This window comes from Festucalex cinctus, chromosome 6 (genome assembly GCF_051991245.1).
Source record: "Festucalex cinctus isolate MCC-2025b chromosome 6, RoL_Fcin_1.0, whole genome shotgun sequence".
In the NCBI taxonomy this organism is placed as follows: domain Eukaryota; kingdom Metazoa; phylum Chordata; class Actinopteri; order Syngnathiformes; family Syngnathidae; genus Festucalex; species Festucalex cinctus.
Window position 1 is genome coordinate 9143480 of NC_135416.1, and position 27853 is coordinate 9171332.

At 37.9% G+C, this 27853-nt stretch overlaps 2 protein-coding genes across 2 annotated transcripts in view; one reads left to right on the forward strand and one right to left on the reverse strand.

Annotated features, from left to right (window-relative positions):
* Positions 1–2478, forward strand: part of ntn1a (netrin 1a) — a 48280-nt gene extending 45802 nt beyond the window's left edge. The window contains exon 6 of the mRNA XM_077524871.1: positions 64–2478. Coding sequence (XP_077380997.1) covers positions 64–395 — 332 coding nt within the window. The 3' untranslated portion in view covers positions 396–2478. The remainder of the gene's footprint in view (positions 1–63) is intronic.
* Positions 1567–26839, reverse strand: stx8 (syntaxin 8). Its single transcript, XM_077524873.1, has 8 exons — positions 26719–26839; positions 26192–26291; positions 26025–26119; positions 25660–25770; positions 22556–22689; positions 20628–20720; positions 8168–8269; positions 1567–3426 (listed from the first exon to the last, which is right to left on the reverse strand). Exons 1-8 carry the CDS (start codon positions 26733–26735, stop codon positions 3362–3364), a joined length of 717 nt encoding a protein of 238 aa, XP_077380999.1. The 5' UTR covers positions 26736–26839; the 3' UTR covers positions 1567–3361.
* Positions 26840–27853: the final 1014 nt, after the last annotated feature.

Here is a 27853-nt window from a genome sequence, read left to right on the forward strand (position 1 = left end):
TTTATTATACATTACTGTGTAGTATATTCTGAAGTAACAACATGGCTCCTCTCACATCTGCAGCTGTCCAGGTGCACATTCTGAAGGCGGACAAAGCCGGCGAATGGTGGAAATTCACCGTCAACGTCATTTCCGTCTACAAGCAAGGCGAGAGCCGCATCCGCCGCGGGGACCAGTTCCTGTGGGTCCGCGCCAAAGACGTGGCCTGCAAGTGTCCCAAGATCAAGCCCGGCAAGAAGTACCTGCTGCTGGGCAACGACGAGGACTCCCCTGGGCAGGGCGGCGGCATGGTAGCGGACAAAGGCAGCCTGGTTATCCAGTGGAGGGACACGTGGGCGCGCAGGCTAAGGAAGTTCCAACAGCGGGAGAAGAAAGGAAAGTGCAAGAAGCCGTAGATGGGGAAAAGACGCAGTAAGGAGAGGGATTCCAGAGGAAAGCTTACAAAAAAAAAAAAGAATGCAAGAGACTGACAGAAGACTACAGCCGAAAGAGACTGTTGACGTCGCTGCTTTTTGGTTTTTCATTTAGTAGCATGAAATGATTCTTCATTTAGGAATTCTTCTCTAGTGAACTTTGGTTGAAGGAGCTCACTTGCAGATTTGGTTTGACCCTTTCTTTAACGTTGACACATCTCTTGTGGATTTGCCCATTTTGCACCTTTTAACCGTATATTACCAATTTATGTACTTGTTGGGTTTACACTTAAAATAATCTTTTGTTTCTGGTTTAGTGGCTGGTCCAAAAAGCCACTAATTACCTCTCAATTTTCTCCTCTACATGGTTTTCTTTTTGGATTGTTAGCCAACATAACAAATTGTTTCATAAGCTCAAACGAAGAGAAAAGTAGTTCATATCGTCCAAAATATGGTGAAAATGCAAATGCAAAAAGCGTTCATTCAGGTAAACATGAACAAGTATGGATTCAAATGTTGACCACTAAACATGGTTGTGAAAATGAAATACATTTTCATCAGTCAGTTATTAGACAGACCATTTCAAATACCTAATGGAGCGATACTGAACAATGTTATGCATTTTGTTACCATTTATGAAAGTGGTCAATGTTAAATTTGGTTATTGTGGAAAGTGGATCAATCGGGTAAAAGGTACATATTGTATTAATGTCACACTGGTAATACAGAATTTTGTGATGCTTCTTTACAAAAATATATTGGTTTATACCACTATGTGTAAAAAAATCAATATATAAGGCAAAGGAAGGTAATATTATTTGTCTTAACTATATAGATAGTTATTGATAACTACCCAAATAGGTACGTAGATAGTTTTTCAAAGCGCAGAAAGGTATGTATTGAATTCAGTTTAATCCGTATAAAAATGTCATCAATGGTAAAAATAAAAAAATAAATAAATAAATGAATGAAATTAAAGTAAAATTATATTTTTGGTCATTCAAAGTTAAGAAAACTCGCTTCCGCCTATTCTTATACGAAACTAAATGCTCTTCAAATTGATTTTGATTGCCCTCATTTACATACAAATGTTCATTTGTCATATATACTTTCCCAACAAATTCCTGTGAAAACACAACATGCCTCACATTAATTCACAATCCTTCTTTGTGCATTTATTTGATTGCATTTTAAGTTGCATTTGGCCACTACAAACTGATATTTCTCCCCAAACACCATGAATTTGTTGCCACTTTATTAAATGCTGAACCAGTATTCACGACATGGGTACGTTTCTTAGTGGTATAAAATAGTAAAGAAAAGCTTTACTATTCAATATTCTATTGAGTTCTTTCCCAGAAACCCAGTAATTTGTTCGTATATCTAATTACAAGTCTTGCAGATTAAACATGGGTCTCAGATATACGATTAAAAGCAGTAGAACAAACATTTACAGTCAACAAATGACTCAGTATTTTCAGATAGTGTTTGATTATGAGCGATGTTTTTCTGTGCAATGATTGGTCACCGCATTTTTTTTTTTTTTACCGACTGCTGCAAAGACAGATTATAATGTACATCTTTTATTCTGAAATACATTTACACATTTCTTCAACCCTCCAGCATTATGTCACGTGTCAGTGTTATTGCGTTAGTACACGATGTAAGCTTCCACGTTATTGACATCATACCCTCGAGGGCTTCCCTTCAAAAGTGTTGCTTTGTGTTCATACTATGAATTGTAAATGTTGTTTAGTTGTCACATTTAAAGCCCTTTCGTTTTTGTAATGTTGTTTTTACAATGTGTACTAATATATTATGGTTATATATATATATGAATATATTTAATTACACAAGCCATTGTGGATTTTTTTTTTTACCCAACTTTTTATTTGTAATTTTTAAAAAATGTATTGTCATTGTTTAGGTTGTTGCCATTAACTGAAGAAGCAAATTATAACTACTGAACATACCAACCTGGTAGAACAAAAGGCAGATTTTCAAATAAACTCTTGTTACACTGAAAAAACGTGGCCTTTTTGTGCTTTTAATTACAAATCAGAATTCACTTCTTCAGTCAAATAAAACAATGTTAGTTATTGTTATTAAGTGTAAATGCAATTTATTTTAAACTACTAGTCTACTTGAATAGCATTACAGGCTAGCAAAATTCCATTTGTGTTAGTTATTGTTATTAACTCATTCACTGCCAGTCATTATAGAACATTTTTACATTTCCAATACTCACGTGATATTACATTCAATAATTATATATAAACCGAATCTACCAAATAACAGAATAGACTCCCTACTTTTTGTCGCGTCCCGTTCTTTTATAATTGACAGCAGAAAAATGTAGGTTTGCCAAAATACAGCCATTTCTCCCATGGACTCTGAAACTGTGTTTATTTCCTATAAAATGGGGCAATGATGTCATCTACCGGTGGTTGGGCATCAGTAAAGTTGTTTCCAAGTTTGATATTTACAGTGGAGCATGCTCAGATTCGCCCCCATTTAGCACCGCTCTAAAAAATACAATTGACAAGTATACTTGTCAAAGGCAGTGAATGAGTTTTAATTGTAAATGTAATTTATAAAAAAAAAAAAATACAATTTGAATAAATTTACAGTGCGGGAAGACTCCATTCATGTTAGTTAAACAACAGTTGTTTTGGATGGGATCTTCCTAAACAAAACCCAAACAACAAATGTCAGCAGTGCCGATGCTACTTAATACAGAATAACAGTTTTAAAAAAAAAAAAAAAAGCAAAGCTTGGAATGATTTGTGTTGAACAGAATTACGGTTAATGGTGCAGAAATGATTTTAAATAAAATCAACCTTGAGGAGAGATCATCTTCATCTGTGTTGGAATCCTACCATTCCCTCTGCAACAGATTGTACTCTCAGTACCGTAGTCAGCCAGCAAGGGTCTTGCGTCCACGCTCGCTACACAGGCCACACAGCGACCACGACAATCGCAATAAGCAGCAACACAATCACCACCAGCATCCCTGAGGGGGGGGAAGAGGAAATTATTTCAGAAGGGACAATTAAAATCTACGACGGCCTATTAGGGCCACATCTAAACCTGTACCGTGTTTTCCGCATTATAAGGCACACTGCATTATAACGCACACCTTCAATGAATGACATATTTTAAAACTTTTTCCATATTTAAGGTGCTACAGTAGAGGCTGGGGTTACGTTGTGCATCCATTAGATGGTGCTGCGCTAAAGGGTCTGCATGGAAATATAGAAACCTCAGGTGCTCTGTGAGTAATTAATTCAATTCACATGTGTGCAAAGAGATGTAAGTAACTGCTGTTATTAGTAAAACCTCCTTCAAGGACACAGCCATTAACCAGACGCCTCTCCTTTATTATTTTGCTATGAGAATTGCTTGAGTGAAGATTCCAAACAACTGAGCTGAACAGTCGTGAACTCAAAGACAGTCATTGTTATGAAACGTGCGGCTGGTATTTTGCCCGGCCTTTCACTTTCAGTTTACATTTCTCTCATTCTTTGGCTTGCTGTGCCTTCGTTCCCACCCAGCAGCCTAATTAGTCATCTTTCCCAAAGGGGAAAATACGGGCTAGTTTGAAGGCATTCTTGAGAAAATGACGCTTGTGGTCATCGGGCTGGTCTAATTAAACTGATAATTGCTTGAAGTCAAAAATCCATAATAATGCCTTTTGTATGCCACATATTTGTATACATTCTAACCTGTGCCTAAATACGTCAGAAATTATTGTTCCAACACGTGTCAGCAATTCCAGTGACAACAAGAGAATCAAGATGACTGAGGTGTGTACCATAATCACGTGTTACATTTCAATGACTCTCATACAGTAATCGAATCCAGACATTGAGCCACATGAGACACTCACAGTGACCCTTCCCCCCCTCTTCTTGGACCATTATTCCTCGTCTCTGACTAAACAAGCTCCTCCTGATCCTCAGGATGCCTCTGGAGACTGACGGTAAAATTTGCTTGCCAAATAGATTGGAAATCTGCTGTGACAGTGATGCTTGAAGGAGATGCACAGTGTCTTGGTGATAAACCGACCACCCAGGCGCTCCAGAGGCCCATCTTAGCAATTTTCAGACACATCAATAAGACGAATCGCCGATAATTGGGGCAAGGCCCAACCCCAACCCCCTCAACTTCCCACACTAGTCACACGGATGACCCCTAAAGAAAAGGGACACATTTTATGGTAATAAAGTTATCCTGACACTCCAGCACATTAGGATCAACAAATCTCTTTCTGGATAAAATTGGAAACAAATAAAACCGATAACATAATGTGATGAAAAATGAATTGGCATACTTGAGCGGCAACGATAAGCCTTAAACCGAATCGGGGGAAAAAAACATGCTATCGAGAAAGTAGTTTTCTGTTATTTCATAGTATTTTTCTGGCACCCCAGCTGCTGGAAAATTACCGTGTTTTTTTTTATTTTTATAATTATTATTTTTTTTTTTTTCCTTTCAAAATAAATGTTAATACAATGAATGCTACCTTCGATAGGAAATTACAGAATTTTTTGTTATTTTCACTTTAAAAAAATTGTCAATTCACAAAGAAATTATGGTAAAATTATGAATTTTTACTGTTACTGTTTGTAAGTAAATATACGTTTTTCTTTTATGGGGGGGTTTTAAAGTTGAAGTTTGCATTTTATTCCATTAAATAACAAGCAAATAATTGTGAAATTACGATTTTTGTGAAGGTATTTTAACAATCAATATATGTAATTATAATGGATTTTTTTTTTTTTTTAAAGAACATAAATGTTGTGTTTTTACAGTTACAGTGATTTCATGTTATTTTACATTTGACATTTAAAATCAGTTTATTTTTGTAAATTAAATGATATTTTTGAAGTACAGAAAAAAATGTAAATAAGTAAATTTCTGTTAACAGTTTTTTTTACAGTGTACAATTACAAAGATACATTTCTATTTAAGTCTGGATCATGTCTGAATGTTAGTCCTACATAAATGGTGTATTAGAGCCATGACAAAAGATCATTTTAAACTGGAGAGAACTGTCACGAGTTAAACTTCAGATCTCTTGGCATAAACATCTCATCAAACAAGTGTTACTGAGGACTATTTGCGGCGTCCTCAGTATAGTTTATTTCCCAAGCACTTCACTAATACATTAATTTGCTTCCAGTCCAAATAGCACAACCCTACTTTAAATGCAAGCCACCTACAGGATTACTGGCCTATCACAAGTGGTACTATACCAAATGTGGATTAGCCCTGTAGAGAAGGGAAGTGCTTAAGCACTACTGATGTTGCCTGGTGGTGATGTCTAAGCTCCAGAGAACTAATGCCGCCCTCCAAAGGATTTGTTCAATGCATTCAAACTCACAGCATGCACTCTTATTTGACATATTCCTGCCACATCAGCTATGACACGTAGTAAGGAGTCGGTACTCGTGGCTCATTTAGTTTCATTGACTGCATTCATTCCGGAAAAAGGAAAAGGTAAATGGTATTCCAGTCGAACATGCACGACTATTTCTTTGGCTGGCTATCAGGTGAGGAATGACAACCGTATGCTTTGTGTATTATTTCTGTACTGAGCTTCATTCAGAATGCCAGAACTGAAAAGGTACTGTGATAGCAATTTACAATATCATGTGTTTTTAGTATCAGTATTTTAAGAGTGACAGTGACAGAGCACGTATCAGTCTGTACGTCTGCACAGCGCGTTCTGATTTCTGTGAAAAGCTGGCGCAGACTTTCCCACTCTGATGAACTGTCCAAACAATAAGTCGGACGACGAATAAAGGCAAAAATGTTGCTGGTTTTATGATAAATAATCTTGCTTCTATAAAGCAATTTTTTATATTTTAAAGAAGGCAAAAAAAAAAATCTCAGCAGCTGTGAGAAAATTTTATTTTTGTTTCAAAATGTTAATTAGCATTTAAAAACAATAACTGAGATTCTGTGTCAACTTATTTTATTATTTTTTTTATTAAGCGGGACAATATAATAATTTTCAGTAGCATCCTCTACTGCCTTATATTCTTCTCAATCAATTAAGATAATAGATAAGATAAAAAATAGATAAAGAATGGGGTATATGCCACGGAAGAGGCGGGACTGTTTTTGCACATCAGTTTGGTTCCGGTCCGGGTTGCGGACGCGCAACCGAGGGGCACAAAGTCGGAAGCACAAGTATTTTGACGCAGCCCACACGTCGCAAACCGAATCGGAAGCAAACTGGTGCAAAAACAGTCCCGCCTCTTCAAGGGCATATACCCCAAAGAACAAATAAAAAAGTAAAGTAGAATGTGTAAGTATAAATATAATAAAGAATATATAAAGATAATTAAGATAAAATAACTTAAAAAAGAGAAAATTCAATATGTTGTCATCTATTATTCTACTACTATACAATCACCAGACCTTAACACCAAGAGAGCATGCATTTTGTCTCCTAAAAGGAGAAAGCACTAGAAACAATCAGAAAACTGAAAGAGGCTGCAGAAGAGGCCTGGAAAAGTATTACAAATGAAGAATGGAACTGTCGGGTAGAGTCAATGGGTCGAAGGATTGGTGCAGTTTTTGGAAGTAAGGGTCAAACCAGCAATGATTACATTTTATTCACTTTTTAATGTCTGTTCCAATACTTTTGCTCACTTGAAAAGTGGGTGGTTTCAAACAAACGGACCTTTGTCTCATATTCATCTTTTGATCTGAAACCCAAAATGTCTTCAACAAAAACAATGTATTACTTTTGGAAAGGAAAAAAAATCTATTATAAATGAGGGCCCACAAAAAAATATTTTAAGAATGCCATCAGCTGTCAAGGCTTGACGTCGCAAAGTCTGCTAAGACATAACACAAAACGCCAGCTTTAGATGAGAGGCGCTTACGAAAATAAATAAAGACTTAGAGCCGAGGAATTATAAACATGCTGCCATTGAGAAAGAGGGAAAGCCCTACAAACAATTTGCGGCATGTCGTCGTTTCACCTTGTTCTCTGCTCAACACAAAGACGGGTGCCTGCCAAACAACTGCAGAGACGAGCAAGCAACGAGATGAAACGGGGAAGAAAAAAAAAAAAGTGATGTTGAGGAATGGAAGGGAGATTTTTTTTCCATTCACGTAGCTGGCCAGATGCACAGCAATGTATCCAGGCATGTATGCACAAGGACACTCTTTGCATGCATTTGGGAACGCACACCCTCAAAAATGTATGATGTAGATGTATCAAAATGTATTACGCCACAGCGGTGAACGTAGGGATGAAGGAGAGGGGTGGAGAGGCAGCTCTGGGATCTACAAATAAGCTCACACTCGGGCACCATGGGGACACAGCCAACAGAATCAAGCATTTCAGGGGCGAGACCTTCAGTGTCTGCTCTGCTTCTGTTTAGCCTCGTTGCTCTCATCACACAATAAAGCAACATTTGCCTAAGCAATACTGACCGAGTTCAATGGGCAAACGGAGGTCAGCTCACGCTTACGCATTCCACAGATTGGCTTGAGCCAGCAGCAGTAAATTCCCTCGACCAATATTTTTTGTAAAGGCCTTTGTAATTGTTAAAAAATAGTTGAAGCATTGCGAGTGACACATTGAACTAATTAACTCATCCAAACCAATACAAATTGGCGACTGTTACATATCAGTCATAAAAATTGACTTTTAATAATGGATATGAATTACTGTATCAGGCTAATTAAGCCAATTGCAAAGTTTACATAATAAAGTAAAGAAGGCAGCTCACCACAGGAGGCTGACTTTTTCTCCACCAGCTGCACCCGTCGTGTCTCGTTGTGAATGCGGCCATCTGTCTTGTCCACGAGATGCGCAAGGTCATCAATGATTTCTAAACAACAACAACAACAAAACGAACATTTGATACAGACATTTTTCGCCTTATAATTTAAAACTACAGTGAATTCACACCATTATTTTATTTTCATAAAGGTGCAATTTAAAAGCAAAGACGTTAGCAGGAAGCAGATTTTTAGCTTTAATAGATGCATTGTAAGTTTCAACATGAAGTTTTCATGAGGAGGGAATGTGGTTGTTTATGTAAGATCTTTGTATCTAGAGATCTCCTGATAATCCAAACGCTACACAACAATCCCATGGGTGAAGTCATTTGTAGACCTTATGTCAAGAAGACGCTGGCATGCCCTGTGTAGGCACCGATACATTTGTACTGCGTGCCATTGCAATGAGTCACAAGATTTTTTTTAGCTTTCAGCTTCTTGATTTTGGCTTCGCAATGACATCTAAATCCACTGGGGGATTCACAACCATGCCAAGATACTAAAGTGATAGAACAAAACCTTTAACTGTAGCTACAGCCGTTGCACAGTAGAGTATATCCCAAACATAATTCTCAATTTCCTATTGTAACATATGCTTCCATGTGTGACGGCTATTGGCCCTGGCTTGGATCTGGTGGGCCACAAAGGAGGCCCTGTTTCATGCAAGGTTTGTTTATTTAAAATGCTATTACAGTGGATAAACCTAGACGAGAGGTCTGCAACCTGCGGCTCTGGAGCGTAGCGCTCCAGATCTGATGTGGATCTCTCAAAAAAAAAACAAAAAAACTAATATTTATCTATTTGTATTTTTCAGATCAAATATTGTTCACATGAATTAATGAATAAATAAATAATGCATAATTAAATATTGAAAAAAATGCCAGTCTAAATTTTTAAGTTGTCCGAAAAAATAGAGACTGAAGGGAGATGAAAAGGTATTACAAATTGCCTAAAAATGTAAATAAAAAAAAGTGACCATAAATTATCGAAAAAGCAAGAGAAAAAGCACAAAATTACTAGAAAAAAAATGTCCATGAAATTGCTAAAAATGTCAGAAAATTGAACACAAAAAGGTAGAAAAGAAAATGTTCAAACAGTAACCATAAAATTCCCAAAACAAAACAAAAATTTACCATAGTGTCTTAAGCATTGAAAAAATAAGATTGATTTTTTTTAAGGCAGAAGATAAAATGCTCAAAAAGTACAAATCAAATGTCCAAAAGCAAAATAAGAAATCTTGAAAATTACTGTAAAAATGTAGACAAAATTGCCAAAAATGTCAGAAGATTAATAGCAAAAAAAGGCAGAAAAAAAAATGTCAAAACCAGCCATAAGATGTCCAAAAAAGGATAGAGAGGCAAAAAAAAAAAAAGCAGAAAATTACCATATGTCCATAAAACTACCAAAAATTATAAATAGAAATTTTTGAAAGGCAGAAAGTCTAAAAATGTATGAAACATAACAAAAAGGTAGAAGAAAATGAATTGGGTGCAGCATATTTCTGTGTTCTGGTGCAACTCGAATTAGCTATTTGGCCCCTCAGTACATTAGACTATCACAGACTAACACTATCACACTGTTTTGTTCATCACAATGTTCAAATGCTTTACGACTCCGGACAATTGTTTTCGTTATTTGGCCTAAAATGGCTCTTTTGACAGTAAAGGTTGGTGACCCCTGATCTAGAGCATTCCAACTGCATGTACATACATACACCAATCATTTGCAAAAGAGTAACATTCACAAATTAAAGTGCCTACGTCAACACATGAGGATTTTCAAAGACTTCCAAATGTATTTTCTGTGTATATGAATGGACAAACAGATGCATGAAGCAACAAAGACACATGATGCAGGCAAAAGACAATGCAATACTGCACAACTGTTTGTTTTCCAATTAAATTCCCTGTATTTATTTCCTCTCTGTTTTTGTTCTCCGAATTCCATGCCCAAATACCGAGAATTATGCCTTCTGATTCGCCGTATCCACCCTTGACCAGAACAGATGAAACCATGAAATCAATTCACACTGATCAGTGCTTAGGAAGAAAAAAAAATGACATAAATGCGTGCCGTAATTAAATTTAGCTCTGTGTAGTACGTCTTCTTAGCTGGTACCGCAGCTTTTATGCATTTCGAACCACGTGCGTGAAATGGGCTGCTGTGTTTCACGCTGTCACACGCACACAAAAATACAATAAAAAATAAAAAATCAGCCCTTCCAACATCTGGCCTTGTGAAGCGCTGGACACATGTGGTGAGATTAGTCTCACTGTTGGACATCAACCCCCTGCCAGACTGGCAGCCTCCTTGAGCCAACAGTTCTGGGGAGGTCTTTTAATGCATCATTGAATTTATGCCGCTGGGGACTAGTTAGCTTAAGTGGCGATGAATGTCTTGCTTATTTGTGTTTTGATGCAATGCAATCGTGCCATCAAACTCCAGAATGGATAGCAAACATTTTGCTTTAAACAAAGCACTGAGTTACATGTTGAATCATCTTCCCCTAGCCTAGTCGTGTGCTGTTTGAAACTGAAACCGTCTGTTTGCGTGAAGAGTTTCACCTACGTTTACCCCAAGATCTGCCGACGCACATGACAGACAACCCAATGAGCAGTCCGTTGATGGATGACTTTGTGAAAGTTGAACCTTTCTTTGACTCGCACGACACTTCAAAGAAGAGCCCAAAGAAGTCTTGAAAATATTCACATTAGTTCCATATACTGTATAGACTGTTGGGCTTCTACTTCAAAAAGCAGGACCATATAGTATAGTAATAGAGCCTACCAAATTATGTGAGAGGTATGCATTTTTTTTTTTTTTTTTAACAATCCTTAAACTGAAAATGTTGCCCAGGCAATGACGCTACAGTATATTTCCGGGATATGACAGATTCTGGTTTGCACTAATTTGAAGAAATGAAAGCAATGGTGTGACTATTTTAAAAGGTAGCAAAGTTTTGGCAAGAATGTTCATCAGCAGGTTTCCCCCATGCAGCCAAATGCCACCAAACAATGTAAGCGTGATGAGCATGAGGGTGGCAGCGGCGGTGCAGGCGGGGGCGGACCACCCTGTCACTGGCACTCGCGCCAACGCCAGCTGCCTTTGCACTTCATCAATACCGGCACACTTCATTAGCGACGACACCCAGAAGAAGGTGATGTATTGAGAAGGAAGTTTAAAAAAAAATGTTTGGAGTGGGTATCTATCAGGTAATCTAGTGAGCAGGATTTGTTATCAGTTTGAATAGCTAGCAATGATGTTAAAACGGGTGGCTCACACAGACTTCCGGAAATTATGGTTACTTGGTTATAGAAAAAACAAATACTTTACAGTGGATGGAGTCTACAGTTTTAAGACTATTTCCACTATTATTGTGACCAAAAACCTGAACCACTCAATTAAAAAAAGTAAATATTTTAGAGTGGGGAAAGAAACTATAAACAACTGAGTAATGTAGTTGCGCAAGTGTCCACAGTTTATAACTCGAGATTAACTGTGTTCGGAATTAACCAATCACATTCAAACTTATGTTAAATGAGAAAGCAAAACTTCCACCATTTAACGTGTCTATAATTAACTCCAATAAAGTTAAAATGTTCAAGCTTTTTCCTGACGTTTGTTTGTTTGTTTGTTTGTTTTGCTTTCCAGTAAAAGCCTGACGGTTATGTGGCAACACTGATTGCTGTTTGAAACTGTTGAATATTTTTTTTCTTTGCAAAATCTTGCCACCCTACCCCATTATCCAGACATTTGATGAGGACATAAGACCGTTGTAACATTTACTCAAAATGTCATACTTGCCAGACATTCCTGCAGCTGCTTTAATATTGCGGTCACATTTTTTTGTCAGCTTCACTGATGAGTTTCTTGTTGTTGTTTTTTTTTTTTACAATCTTTTTCACTCAGTAAAAACCACAAAAACGAATCATTATTTTTAGAGATAGACCGATACATTTTTTTTTTTTTTTTTTTTTTCCAGGGCCAATACTGATTGTTAGTAGTCAAGGAGGCCAATAACCCAATATTTAGAGCCAATATTCATTGTCAGTTTAAAAAAAAAAAAAAGGTGTATGTATCATTGGCATCAAATGTTTTTGAAATACAAATGGCAATCTTGACTTTTTTTTTTAAATATCTTAAAAGCATGTTTATTGAACAATTTCCAAACTTTTCAAAATATATAAATTTTTTTTCTTAATCGTAGGCATCCTTTTAAATTTCTAACAAAATGTTCAGTTAAATGAAAACAAACAAGCAAATACCATAGCTCTCTATAGTTTTCTACAGTAAATACAGTAAGTTTTTTTCTAAAATTCAAAAATATAGTACGGTAACTGAAATCTTAAACTTTTACATTTTTTTGTTTTAATATCGAACAATAACAAAAGGTTCAAAAGGTTGCCAGGGTCAGCAATATCGCTTAAAAAGTTTACATTTTAAATAAATAGTTCCCTGAGATTGTTTTAGATTTACCTTTTATCGGCCGTCAGATTTTTTTTTTTTTTTTAAAGGCAGATACCGATATTTGTCAAAATGCCCAAATGCCCCCTAATTATTTTACCTTATTTTACTTTTTTATTTTGGTTAATTAGAGGCAGTTTAAGTTGTGTGCTGACTCTTATATAACATGAGTTGTAACGAAATTGGTTCATTCTGAATATAGTAAGGTGTGGACACATTATGCAACCACATCAGTACAACCTGGACTAACCACATAAAAGTGAATAATTATAAAACGAATAATACATCTTGACTTAATATAAGAAAAAGGAATATTCTGGGTATTAAACATTCACCACCCAGTGCATGTTAAGTCATGCATATTATTATGACCCAACACAGTAAGATCCAAAAACAACATTTATTACAGCATACTTGCCCATGATACATTTGAATTGGATTATGGATTTAATACAGACACATGTAGGGAGCACTTCAAATTCCAGGGTGGCACATGAGGCGCGTGTAATTGCTGAAAATCTCAGTGAGTATTTGGGGATAATTGCGTTCAACCTGCAAAGGGCCAGAGTAAATGTTTAGCCAACAGCACGGCTGAAACAACTTCCCATCCAGAGTGGAAACAGCCCTGTACATTTGCTTGTGGACAGCTTAGGAGAGGAGGCCGGGCACTAAGAAAATTGCAAAAATATGATGTAATAATAAGACCACCACACTTCACTAGGCGCTAAAAGAAATGAAAAACTAGCTAAAGCTAAATATAACATGTTAGAGAACATAATGGTATCAGGCGGTGTGATGTGATTTCATGATACCAAAGCAAGAAGTCTTACTTTGAATGGCATTGGAGAATTCCCGTTTCCCTAACAATTCTGTATTTAGCACATACTGCTGCCCAGAAGACCTCAAACTTCCCAATACAGTCCGATACAATTTGGTTATATCCAGCACAAATTGACCCAATTTTCAGTGCGTCTTAAAGCCACAAACCCAAAGAAGGAACAAGATTGATGGGTTGGTCACGCCTTTGGTGCCAACTAGTGGATACATCCGTGAACTGAATCAGGAGAACAAATGGCCCTTGATATTAAAATACAACCCAGTTATTTACTCAATAAACAGTAATAGTACTCACTAGACTTATTGCCAAAGCTAGCAACCTAACGTGAAGTACAACATCCGACAGATAACCTTGAAGGTGTCTAGTTTGGGCATCATATCAGATTACACATCTACAACTTTATCAGATAGGGAATGAAAAGCAGCATCACCCACTTTTGTCTTCTTAAAAGCGTGACACATTGTAACACGTGTGTGGCGTGATTAAAGTCTGGCTATAGTGTCTGCTGGAAGACGTGTCACTTTGAAGGCTTGCTGATTTGGATCGCCTAAGTACCCACTTCAGACAAATATTTCTCAGAAGCGGGGACAATGGGCTCTGTATGTTATGTCTATGTGAAGTGGCTATATGCAATTTGTTGCTACAATTACTTAATTGAAGACGGGATCAAATTTAAAAAGGTCAAATGTATACTTCGTTAACACTCGCTCGCTGAATGATTGTCTTCCTAAATACTACTATAAATCCCGAATACAAAAAAAAATAATTGAGAAGTACTTCCGTAAGTCATGGCAGGTGATTGTATCATCAGTGTAAGAAAGTGTTCTTGAGCTCCCTGCGTAAGGTCTACTTATTTAATCACTGAATTCATTTTACATTTGCGTGACAGTCTTCAGCCTGCTGGAGGACTCTTTGGCCGTCTCAGATTCAAGACATCGACATTTGGCTGAGTAACAAGGTCATTTTCACACTGATATTAACACTCAAAGGAAAAGCTCTCTCACAGGAATATTTTTAACTCTATTTCTGTGCGACTGGGAGTCACAATGAAGAGGTAATATAAGTCACCAAGTCTCAGAAAAACATTCCCTGACTACATCGGAATGGAAAATGAATTATTTTACAGGGGCGGGAAGACATGAATGAAAGCTTTTAATATATCACACAATGATTTGACCAGAACAGGCTGAACTAAAATCAATTGTACAACGTTAAAGTGACCTTTAGATTTTTTTTCATTGAGTCAGTCAGGTTCTGGTTTTGATATGACAATGGAAGCTATTTCTGAAGTGAACAAAGAGCAGAGCATGGCGCAATGAGCTAAATTTAACTTTTTGGCTGACTCGAAATTGTCCTCCTTAGAGGTGTGAATGTGAATATGAATGGTTGTTTGTCTTTATGTGCCCTGTGATTGGCTCGTGACCAGTCCAGGGTGTACACAGCCTCTTGCCTGATTGTCGGATGGGACAGACTACAGCACACCTGCAACCCTACTCAGAATACGGTGAAGATGACTAGATGGAACCTATTTGCTCATATCCCAATTTCTCATGAGAACACATTTTGTAACAGAGATGGAATAGTCCCTTCTGAATGGTTCAGTAGAGTCATCCGCAGTTCGTAAAACAAGATACTCTAAAATAGGAAGAAACTGCTACGAAAAAGAATCAGTAGCAGCAAGTCAAATTAATGATATAAACGATCGACGATCGAAGGCATGGGTGTGAAAATGATTCATACATTTGAGATCAATAAGTGCACATATGGCACGGCAGTATCTGTAGTTTCGGTATTAGCATTCCAGTAAAAGCCATAAAGCCAGTTTGAACCCTCCTTATTGTCCACTAAAACGGTATTAAAGACAGATTACTCCAACACATGGTGCTTAAGAGCAAAAGCCATCAAGGAACACACACAATGTTTGTCGCCAGTGTTGTTTAATCCTCTTGGCTTTAAGCAAAGCGATGGGAAAGTAACACTGAAATTCTCCTGCCTTTCATATTTTTTGTTCTTTTTTTTTTTATTAGGGATTTCATTTTTTTTTTCAATGCCAAGTTGATAGTTTGTGAAAAACGCTTTGGAGTGCCAGGCATGGTGACTGGATAAGATGGATGGAGGAGGGAGTAGACGGGAAAGTGCCTCTCCCACACAACTGTTGTGGACATCTGGACGTGATTCTGCCTTGCAGATGAGCTGCACAGGGTGGAACACACCTTGATTTTTCATCATATGGTATATTTTCCTTCTGGGCATTACATATGTCAGTTGCTCAGGTCTCAGGTAGCCAATCACAGCTCAGCTTAAAAAAAAAAAAAAACGGAGAGTTGGGATTGGTCGTTGCCTGAGCAACTGTGATGTCATCTTCAGTCGACAGCAAGTGTCAAAATGGCCGCCCCTGAGATGGATTTTTTTTTTTAAATGGCTGGATTTTGCCGCATAACTAATATTGCTTAAATGTAATACTAATCAGAATATCGTGTTCAAATTGATGAGATCACATATAACATATTATATTCAAGAAATGTTTAAGGTTGACTTCCCCTTTAACTGAAACTGTTTCTTTTCTTTCTGATTATTTCATTAAGCACTGCCCGTCACAATTTGGTTCACTTTTCTCAGGTTTCATAAAAGTTTCAAGCTAGAAGTCATACCTCCAGTGATAATAAAACACAATAGCAAAAACACATCTGTTGCAGGATCCAGATTAAGACCAATCAAAATCAGCCAGCATCGACTGAATGACCAAAATGAAGATGTTTAAAAATAAAATAAAATAAAAAAAAAAAAAAATAGACAAGACACCCATTTTGGTTCTAAATCATTCAGGCAATGGTCCAAAAGGTCCACTTACCTTTAATTCAACCTGTTCAACATGTTTACGATGTATTTTACGATTACTTCAACCACACTAGTAGGAATGACATTTTTCAAAGAAGGTGCGAGTGTGTGATGTAAAAGGGTTGCTGGAACTGAGCCACTCTGTCGGTAAGCCACATAAGGAAACATTCAGACAGGCTTTTTTTTTTCATATATATATATTCACATCAGTCACTGGGCAAATACGTGACTATGGAGAATTTTTACAGACAAAGAGCCTCCACGATAATGTCTTCATGTCCTCAAAATCTCACCCTGACCTGCATCTGAAACGCCAACAGGTTGCTTTTCAAACGTGTCAAGAACGGCACTTAAATACACACTAATCAAGTGAGAAAAGGGGGGTCTAGTAAAGAGAAACAGAAGACGTGATTGATGAAATGTTTTCAGATGTAGAGTCCAAAAATGTTAATTTCCTTGCTTGGCTCACGAGCACAAACAGCTCAAGTCAACCAAGACCTTTCCATTGTTGGAATGCTCGGACACCGACCGTCCTCAGACAGAGATGGATGCTGGTATGGATGACCAGATAAATAAAGACATCAAGACTCATGATTGATTGTAATCTGCTTAGAATGCAGAGTTTGGTGGTAGGTCAATACGACCCACAGCTACTTTTAATGCTGTTTTTGAGGTAACTGAGCAATCTCTGGGTTCATTGTTGCGACAATACAGCACAAATTTCTGGTAGTCAAACCGGTTAAGCATGCAAGAACTGTGACTCTGAAAACCCAAGTCTGTCCATTTTAATTTATACACTATAAATCAAATAAAAGAACCCTGGGCTATAGTAATACTCCACATGATCATGCAACCACTAAAAAGCGCTACAGAATATTTATTTTAAGCTAAATAGTTGGCATTCACTTATAAGAAATGAGACCAAAGAACATTACGGTGCGGGTGTCCAACATTATCCCCTCACATATTTAATAGCTTCAATAATTCATGAAGTCACGCAGTCAGCCAATCCAGTCGTCACATAAGACGAGGTTGGCTTTTTTTGCGGCTCACTGCAACTTTGACATTCCTCGAATGACAACACTCTTTTGAACATCATACGTGGTGCTCTCCATTTTCACAGTGTCTGGAAGACACGACTCAATACGGCCTTGTGACACAAACACACAAAATCAATCTTCAGCTGTTTACCACATTGGCTTTCCATCATTCATGTGCTTCAATTGCTCCCTGAGCTATTTCAAAAGGACGCAAGTGCGTTCTTTAGGAGAAGCTGCTGCCCATCATGGATGATAGATGCTCACCTGATTTATAACCAACCCAGTGAAATATTTATTTGGCAGTATTTAGGTTAAAATTCAGGACTAAAGTATGTGTTTTTTCTTGAGCAATTGGAAAATGTCTGTTATTGATGTTGTTATGGCAACTCATAAAATGACTGAAGCTTTTAACAATTGTTCTCAAAGTGGGCATTTTTAAAAATAACTGTCACGCTAATCTAAACACTGAAAATGCCTGTTTTCTAAAACATCTATATCGCAAAAAAAAGTAAGACGAAGGGTTATTGCGCCATCCAAGTTATTGATTTCCTTACAGGGTTCTTCTGTGCCCCGCCATGTTGTGGTTTCCGTGTGTCTGTTGTGGTTTGGGTGTGTCTGTGGGTACAATCATGACGATATGGGGGCAGGGTGGCTTTTTATTTTTATTTGCATTATGAATTGTTTTAATTGTTCAGCACTTTGAGTTGCATTTGAATATATGAAAGGTGCTATATAAATAAAGTTTGATTGAATGATTGCGTGAATGTTAAGCATTTGGAAGTTGTTGTCCATACATGGAATTTAAGGTGAAAACCATCAACATATTTGAGCGATATTACATATAGCAGATGGTATGATTAATTCCTATGACTGATTTATGCAAGGCAAATTCCTTACAGCCACATTTCATTTGTTTGAAAATGCTGATGGAAGTCAACTCATGCTGAAAGAATAATTGATGTCATCATTCGGGAGATTGGTTTCATTAAAATGTGTCCTATAAATTGAAATATAACTGTTGAGCTTTCTCTGAAAGAATACAGATCTGCTCATGTAATTCAGCTCAGATGGTACCAACATTCGCGATGGAAATGAAAAGGTTCGTGCACCAGAATTTTACAAATATGAATAAGCAACAGATGAAGACGTAATTTAGACGAGGGCCCGGCATTAGATTGAAAAGGGCTCAAATCGGCCAATATAATACTGACCCCAGTGACAATCGGTGATTTTTTTTTTCCATTGTTATGCATGGAATTAACTAACTAAAAGTCATTATGCACTAAAATAATAAGCAGAAAGTGACATTACATTAATCAAGACTTTATTTTTGGAGTCCAGGCAATAGTCGGGGGCTCTGGGTTCATCTCTCAACCTCTCAAAAAGGGGTCATCTCCCTTATTGACCTGAGCCGGAAATATTTCTCCAAAAGGAAATGACTGCAGCCTTCGCTGCACTTGGGTCATGGGCTAGACTCCAGCCGAAGACTACAAAGAGCTTAATCTATTTATAGAAAAACACTGCATTCACAGTACAGTGATCATGGAGGAACAAAAGCAGAGAAGAAAGTTGGATGTGTCATCTCTCTTGGGAGTCTTTTCTCCTGTTACATTTTATTTGCCACTTCGATCAAATTAAACTGGATTTTGACAAAGTCCGTTTTGACATTTACTAGAAGTTGAAGTGCGGCTGCCACAAAAGTGTCAAAATCAATCAGCAAGATAATGACAATTCCATATACATGGATTTGGTTTCCAAACTATGGCTTGGGAGCCATTTGCGGCCTGCCGTCCATTTTTCAGCATCCTGTAGTGTAACTAACTAGTCCCAGGCGATTTTGAGCATTTCATATTTAAAAAGTTTAGACATGCCTGGTTAGTCTAACCCATATTAAAAGAATACAATAAAAAGAAAACGTTGTAAATGATGCAATCTCAAATACTCTTGGTGAGTTCTCAGGAAAGAGACTCATTTTTCCACAATGACCATTTGGATGTTCATATTTCTCTCATCATTTGACCATCTTTTTTGGCTATGATACAATTAAGAAACAGGAAGAAGTTCAGTGTATGGTCCTTTACTCGTGTAAGCGATTGAAGTCCTTGCAGGTGGCACATCTTTTTTGGTCTTTAAAGAAATAATAACATTCACGCCATCAAATTTATATTCAAGGGTAATGTGGCCTCCATTACACGGAGTCGGTGACAAGCCATTGTTTCCGCCAAAATAATTAGGTTTCGCGCATTTTTGCAGCTAAATTGGTGCGAGTCAGCTCTCCCACCATTCACGGTCGTGTAATTGGAAACACTGACATCAAGCTGAAAAAATGAGAAGTAAAAACAGGCCAGATGGAGTTTTTGAAGGCAACGAAAAGGCAAGAGGAGCGCTGGCTAAAACAATCATCTCTCATTTCTCTCTCGCCCCGCCTCCCATCACTGTCGGACAAAATGCGCCAAACAGCTGCCATTCTTTCCCAGCAGAGGGGAAGGTTGATGGTTGTCCTGCTTAAGTCATTCAGTTATTCAGCCTTCGTTTGAGTGCTTGGATGAGATATTACAAGATCGTTCAACGCCTTTGCAAATGTGGGTCCATGAGCAAAGCTAATCATTTACATATATTATAAGCAATTAAAAAAATAAAAAATAAAAAAAAATAAAAAGGGTTTGACCTTTGGTATGACTTCAAATTTCCCTATTACGATGTCAGGTCGGACCTCTGAACACTCAACTCCTGCTTCCATTACAAATATTGTAATGAGCATTCTGGAGTTGTATCATAGCAGAGGTCCATGTTCTGTGTATTTAGTTCAACTATACAAAGCTAACGACATGTTCTTTAGACAGCAAACTAGCAGAGAGCGAATCAACAGCACCACTGCAGCCAAGTACTGCACTCCGTTTTGCCACGAACGTGTCATTAATCAACAATTCCATACAATTGAACACATTATTAATGGTCGATTTATCAATTACTCTGTCCATCTGTGTCTGCAACACATGTAGTCCTCAGAGAACCATGAATTAAGAAACTAATTGCTCAGTGGTCGCCTTAATGAACAGCCTAAACAGAATGGCAGTTGGGAATCCGTTTCATGGTCCATTTATAACAGGAGCCATTCAAAGAATTAAAAAAGGAGCAGTGAAATGTTTGTATGCAAACACAGGATCCCCATCTCTATTGTAGACCACGTTTGTGTTCAATTTTAAGATTATAATGATTCAACTTTACCGTTCTGTTCATCCAGCTCATTGCCGATCTCCTGCCCCATTATCTTCTGCCGGCTAATGACTGCTGCGAGTGCGTCGAGACCTTCATCCTGGACTGAAACAACAAAGAAAAAATTGGATTTAGACTGGGGGAGGGATACATGCAGGTGGTAAACAAGATGCAATTGCTTTCTTGGGGGACGAGAAGTGTGGTACAAATTAGTGTTAATTTTAAATTTCATTCATTTCAATTCAATTCATTTTTAAATTTAGTCTCAGTTTTAGTCCAGTTTCAATCACGCTTGTTAGTTTTTATCATAGTTCGTCCAGCCCATCCCGTTTTTATTTATTTATTTATTTTATTTTTCTCCTCCCACATTCCAAAGACATGCATGGCAGATTAATTGGCCGCTCCGAATTGTCCCTAGGTGTGCTTGTGAGTGTGTTGATGGCTGTTCGTCTCTGTGTGCCCTGCAATTGGCTGGCAACCAGTTCAGGGTGTACCCTGCCTACTGCCTGAAGCCAGCTGGGATAGTCTCCAGCAGCCCCCACGTCCCTTGTGAGGAGTAAGCGGTAAAGAAAATGGATGGATGGATGGATGGATGGATGGATGGATGGATGGATGGATGGATGGATGGTTTTAGTCAATAAAAACTGTCAATGTTTTAGTCTAGTTTAGTTTTAGTCAGGGCAATCATTTTACCCATGTATATTTTTTGTCAGCAGATATGTTGCGCATTTCGGATCTAAAATTATTTCACATACAATTTTCTCTCTTCACTTTTATGTAAAACAACTTAACACACAATTACAGTATATCAACAAGTGTCTACTATGGCTCCGTGCTAGGAGCTAGTAAGTAGCAAGCATTAGCGGTCAGATCACCGGTAACATTATTGCTGGAACGTTATAGCCGTTTTTTTTTGTTTGTTTGTTTTTTATTTCCCCACAAAATCATATAATTTTCATCTCGTTTTTGTTCATGAACTAAAATGCAGTTTTTATTGAGTGAAGTACATTTTCATCTAGTCTTCATTAGTCGATGAAAATGCATACTGATTTAGTCCCAGTTATTGTTTATTTATGAAGGTTTTAGTCTAATCTCGTCTGGTGAAAAATGTGCATTGACGCAATTGTTTTTGTTTAGTTTTCGTTGACGAAATTAACACTAGGACAGATCAGCCCTAATGCCACATGCGAGTCATTTTGCAGCCTCACTGAAACTAATTCAACTGCAGCAGTCTGAGAGAAAACAATGACGGCTGAGAAGAATAGAAAAGACCTGTCGCCCGCTGATCACAAAGTTTAAAACACTATCACAGGGTTTTCTTTCTTTTTTTTTATGAGCACAGTTTGAGGCGCTAACCATTACCCAGCTCCACCATAAACCCCTCACGGGACTGGAAACCTCTCAGAGCTTGGGTTTCACTGTCGTAAAATGAATCCGTGATCCCAAATTGAAGCTAACCAGAGCCATAATGGAGACATTGCAATGAAGTGTCACATGGAGGATTCTGGTGAGCTGACGTGTGGGTGTTCAAGTCATGTCCAAGCCATTTGGGGAAAGGGAGAAAACAGGCGATGGCTTATAGCGTATCTTCTTGATGTGGGTAGTAATGGCCACCTTTCATGTGTTGGCACACACACTTACAGATGGCCAATACACACTAAATTCTTTTCGTGTGTCATATACTTATATTAATTTGCCTCTTCGCGCTAACTTAACTGTGTGTTTTACCATCTCTTACTGGAAATAGCCTTGTACTGCATTTGTGTTACAGTGACAAGAGTGGCTCCATATGGGTATGATCTGTATCTGTGTGAATGGTACTAATTCAAACACAAGTGTTTAAAGTGACGTGCAAATCTTATGCAAGTAATGCAAGACACCTGCAAATTGACTTTCAGATAACATAATTCAAGAAAAATTCATTTGTATCCTGCGTTTACCTTCGATGATTCGTTGCTGTTGTTGTTTAATCTCTCCAAAAGTCAACCCCCGGGTTTCTTCTGATTCATTAATAAGCCACGGGTTGGCCGCGACTCCATCGCTTGCTCCCCCTCCTCCTGCCATTAAGGTGGACCTTTAAGATAGTCACAACAAAAACACGACGATTCTCGGTTTTGTGTTTGGTTGGTTACTTTTCTTTCATTCATTGCATTTCCCAATTTGTGGCTTGTGCTGTATTAGATACAAACTCCTCCATCTATACTCAGGAAAGAAAATATAGTGATGTAATGACTGGTTCTATGACATCTGATAGCTCCATGTGTTGTGTTTGACCTCATTACGTACAATGCCTGCGAAGCAAACATGGTGGCATCTGTAAAGTTGAAGTTTGCAGTAGCATGATACATTCTTGAAAAGAACCTGCTAAACTTCACCGCTGAGTTGAAAATAATTAGGTACAAGAGGCAAACAAAATTGAATTTAAAATTCTATTTTCTTATGAATTTATGGGGTAAAAAAAAAATAAAAAAATTAAAATAATAGATTCATGGATTTATGAATCAAAATCAGGCTCAAAATGGAAAATTGATTCTATATCAATTATTTTTATCAGACACCATATAAACAACTGATTGTGAGGGGAAACTCAACTAATCAAGGTTTTGATTATCTTCACAATCCCCTCAGCCTCCATATTTGTACAAGTCACGCTTGCCTTCTCAATAAAGTGCTATAATCACAGAAAACATGACAGCATCTATTTACTCATTTGAATGGAAAAAATAAGAATAATAGCAGGTTGGTTGGTGCTTGTTAATCTGTCACGGGACTGCGGAATGCTCGGCAACAAAGCCACAGCCCAGAGAGCAGCGCGCCGTACCGCATTGTGGTTTTAAAGCTATTCCTCCGCTGATTGCTTAAAGCTGTCGCTGAAAGTCTTGTGGTGACATGTCACCATGTGAGTTTGACTTAAAAACCTGCTTAGATCAAGCCGCCAGCCGGTGTAGACCGTGAGCCACATGCAAGCCAATCGACGGGCGAGTAAAGTATTATGAGAAAACTGATGGTTTTACAATTTTTAGTTTAGAAATTGGTTGTGGACCACACATGACGTTTATCACGTTTCGTAATTGTTTTTGATGTGGTCAGTAACCCAGAGCCGGTGATGTATTGGGTCTAATCTCTCTGACATGTTTGATTACTATGAGACTATGTGCAGGCCCGCACTCCATCCCTGCAAGTGCCCAGTGTGTGAAGATCCAATTAGCCGGTCAGCGGGGAGCTCGAAAGCCAGTCAGGCACATCTTTTGGAGGAAGAGACTGCCGCCACTTACGTCTGAGCATCCACCACCTGACTGAGCGACTTGGACAGCAGAGACTTAACTAATTATGATTATTTTCAGTGCAATCAAACACAAAGGAAAGGTTAGTGAATAATTGAGGAAAGGTGGCTCCTCGGGGTCACAGGGTGAAGCCAACCTTCAAATGTAGGCGCCACATCCTTCTTTTTCTCAGTCTGAAATGGAGATACCCCGACTGCATTGTCTCTGAGGCAGATTAAAGACACCTCAGCAAACTCCCCTCATTGCTTAATACACCAAATTCTCAGGAGAAAAAGTGTCTTAGATTAGCCAAGCGTGGCGATCCCCTGCCCCCCCCATGTTCTGTCCTCAGCGACCACACAGAGGGAATGGGTTCCAGCCACAAATTCGAATTACCCCACTACGTGTCACAATAAAATTCAGTCTCACTGAGCAAACTGAAAAGCACATAACCACATCATGATTAGAGGAAATTTATTAGCAAGTGCCATTTCATTTTTTTCCCCTCAAAACCTTTTAAGTAATTGGGTGTGTGGTCTTTAAAAAGATAAACGTCAGCGCCAAGCATTGCTAAGTAGCTCAACACCAAAATTAAAACTTGAGAGATTTCAGAGAAGTTCAACTTGAGGTTTATTACTACTTGTATATATTGTCCTGTGTGCTCTGTGATTGGCTGGCAACCAGTCCAGGGTGTCCCCCGCCTGCTGCCCAGAGCCAGCTGAGATAGGCGCCAGCGCTCCAGGCTCCATGACCCTTCGGTCAAGAAAATGGATGGATGGATATATTGTCCTGAGTGGACAATTTGTGCTATAGTAAGCATGAAACCACTTCACAACTAGAGGGCAACCCTTAACAATCTGCATTTATACATCCAGAACATGGTTAGATTCATTCATTTTCTATCATTTCTACCATTAAAAATAGCATTGTCTAAATACTTTTGAGGTTTGAATAAAAGGAACTTGCAATGTAAAATGGCAATTTGCAAACGCACAATGGACATGAGGAAGCGACCTACATATCATTTCCTCTTCCTGTAAACAAATGTCACCCGGATAGCGCATGGCCATGCCTCATCAAAATTATCAGTGGAAATCATGAATGAGCATGAAAAATCCATCACAAAGAAGAGTAACTCATTTGCATATTCAGTGTGTCAATCACTAGATGCAGAATAAGTGACCAATGTTGAAAAGCCAGAAAATCTATTAATAAAAATAAATTAATGGGAGGCAGAGAGATTTTCTTCCAAGTGATAGCACAACGAGGGCACGGGTCAAACCCGAGTTCGCACTAAGTGCACAGACTTGCAGAAATTAGTGACCGGTGACAACATCATCAAAGCCCAGCGAAGAGCCTTTGACCCATCCGGTCAAGGACATGGGCAAGAAAATGAGGATTCATTATTTTTAATTGGATGCCCAACCCCGATTTTCTTTTAAAAGAACAAAATGTTGTCTTACTACAGGTTGGGCTCCGGAAGCTTCATGGACTGATGTTTGTTTTGACTTGTGACTGAGAGTGACGGACAGAGACTACATGTGGAATAAAAATGTATGACACATTGAATAATACACACACGTGGGTGTGGCCTGTTTCATGAATTTGTATTTTTAAATAATTCTGTTTAACGACAAACCAAAAGCAATGTTTGATTTCCATTGACTGAGGAAAAAAAAAAAACCCACACACACACATACACCCAATCAATGTCCTTGTGCGACTTAATCAAAACATTAATAAAAAGCTAAATACTCATTTTCAAAAAGTGCTTTATATACCTGGATGAAGCTGGTTCTGTGATGTCCCCTTTAAAAGTGCCATTGAGCTGCTTCTCCCTGGTCAGCAGGTCATCAATGAGATTCTGCCGCCTGTCCGCTTCTGACTGCATTCTGATGAAGTCACATTAAGGTGCTGCTATATAAATAAAGCTGACTTGACTTGCCAACAACAACAACAAAAACAGATAAAGGTAATCAATTGGCACTGGGCCCTGGCTTGGACGGATGGATTGCAGACACTTTGAGTCGATCACTTAACAGGCCAGCATTTTGAAAGCAATCGTCTGCCCTCTATTGTCCAACTGATGTCACTACAAACTCAACAGCCAGTCTCATGACTCCTATTAGGAGGAAAGGAAGGATACATGCGCCGTGACGAAGAAGCCCTCAGCAAACTCTCTTTAAGCTGGGCAATATTTTGTTTGAGCTTCTGAAGTGATGCCCGTAGTGTCATGTTGATCTAAAGACAAAAGAAAATTGAGATAAGACGGGAAGTACAACATCGTATTTAACGATGTAAACAGTTCATCACCTTGGCTGGGTTGCCGCCTGTTCTTTGCTCTCTGTTGCGCTCATGAATGTTTTCAGCAATTTCTTGTGCCAGCCGACAAGTGGCATCGTAATTCTGTAACCTAGATGACAAGGAAGAGGAAAGAAATGTCTATATTGGACTGTTAACTTATAGCCCTCAACTGTGTTTAAAAAGAGTAAACGTCAATAGCAGATGATTTACTAATGCAAAACGAATGGACTTGTCAGTATGGCCATTTTGGCCAACATGTTGCAACACGCAAATTGACAGTATTTGGTTTGCTTTCCTGTATAGAGTTTAAACGGTAAATCGTGTAATTTACAACATGAACGTTTTCTTCTGGATGATTCCATAGCGTTTTGAACGTATAAAGCAAATATATATCTTCTAACACAAAGCTGGAATGTGTATGTTCCAGCTGTGAAGCAAACAAAATGCGCTAGCAAAATTTTATCTACGTCGGAATTGAGTTTTGCGGACAGCATTCTTGCATATAATATAAAACAACAATTGAAGACATTATTTACCAGGTATCCTGAGACATTTAGAGAAGGAAAAAAAAAAAGGTTTAAATATCCACACAGCTCGTATAACACCCGGTATTGAACGCTTCCTGTTTAGGTGTCACGTCACGACAGTGCTCTATAAGGGACAATCTTGTTGTTAGACATTGAAAAGGCGTTTCCTCGAATCAAAAATAAATATCTGAACGTTATTAATACGCTTGCCCTTATATTTATATATAATTTCACGTGTAATGAGTAAATGTTTTGCTTACTTATAAATCTTTCAATATCTTATTCTAACCAGAATTTATTTTGTACTTCTTTATGTGTTCGTCACATATGATTGTAAATGTTACACTAAAATTCATTGATTGGTTGGTTGATTGATTTATCCATTCATACAGTAATTAGGTTTACTTGATCCAGAATGTCCTACTATGTGAGGTATCATTCTTTCTTTCGACACAAGAGCCTACTTGTTTTATTTCTCCCACTAAAGGGTTTAGAATGTAATTGTATGAATCTGTCCATGAATCACTCTTTTGTTTCGTTATTTTTGCCAGATCTTCTTTTAATTATTGCTTGTCTACTGTTATTCCTGTTGCATTATTGAACAAAAATGGTTTCTTTTTTCAGGCCTTGCTTTGCATAATGGAGTACTAATTAATTTCCCACAATTCCTGGAAGTATATAAAAAAATCTAAATACTGAATAGCATCATCATCATCTTTTTACAGACATGATCACGCCTTCCCCTTTTATTTCATAATGCAAATTATTTAAAGCAGAGGGTGAATCTAAACAAACTATGACCCCCTAAATGGCTTATTTTTTTTCTTTCTAAAGTAATAATATGATTATTGCTATTATTTCTTCTGGTAACCTTGATGCCTGATGTTTTGTTTTGTTTTGGTTTGGTTTTGTTTTGTTTTCACTTCTGGGATTACCAATGCTGTGCTGCTGTTCTTCCTGTCTTACTGTTTTTGTTTTGTTTTGTGTTTTTAATCAATCTGTAACTATTTGCAGATATCCATAATTTGTTGTTTATCAAAATAGTATGCCAATGCAGTAATACCACAATTTTCTGTCTGTTTTATTATTGTAGCTGTATGGATGGATGCAGCATCAACAATGGGGGATGCAGTGGGAAAATCAC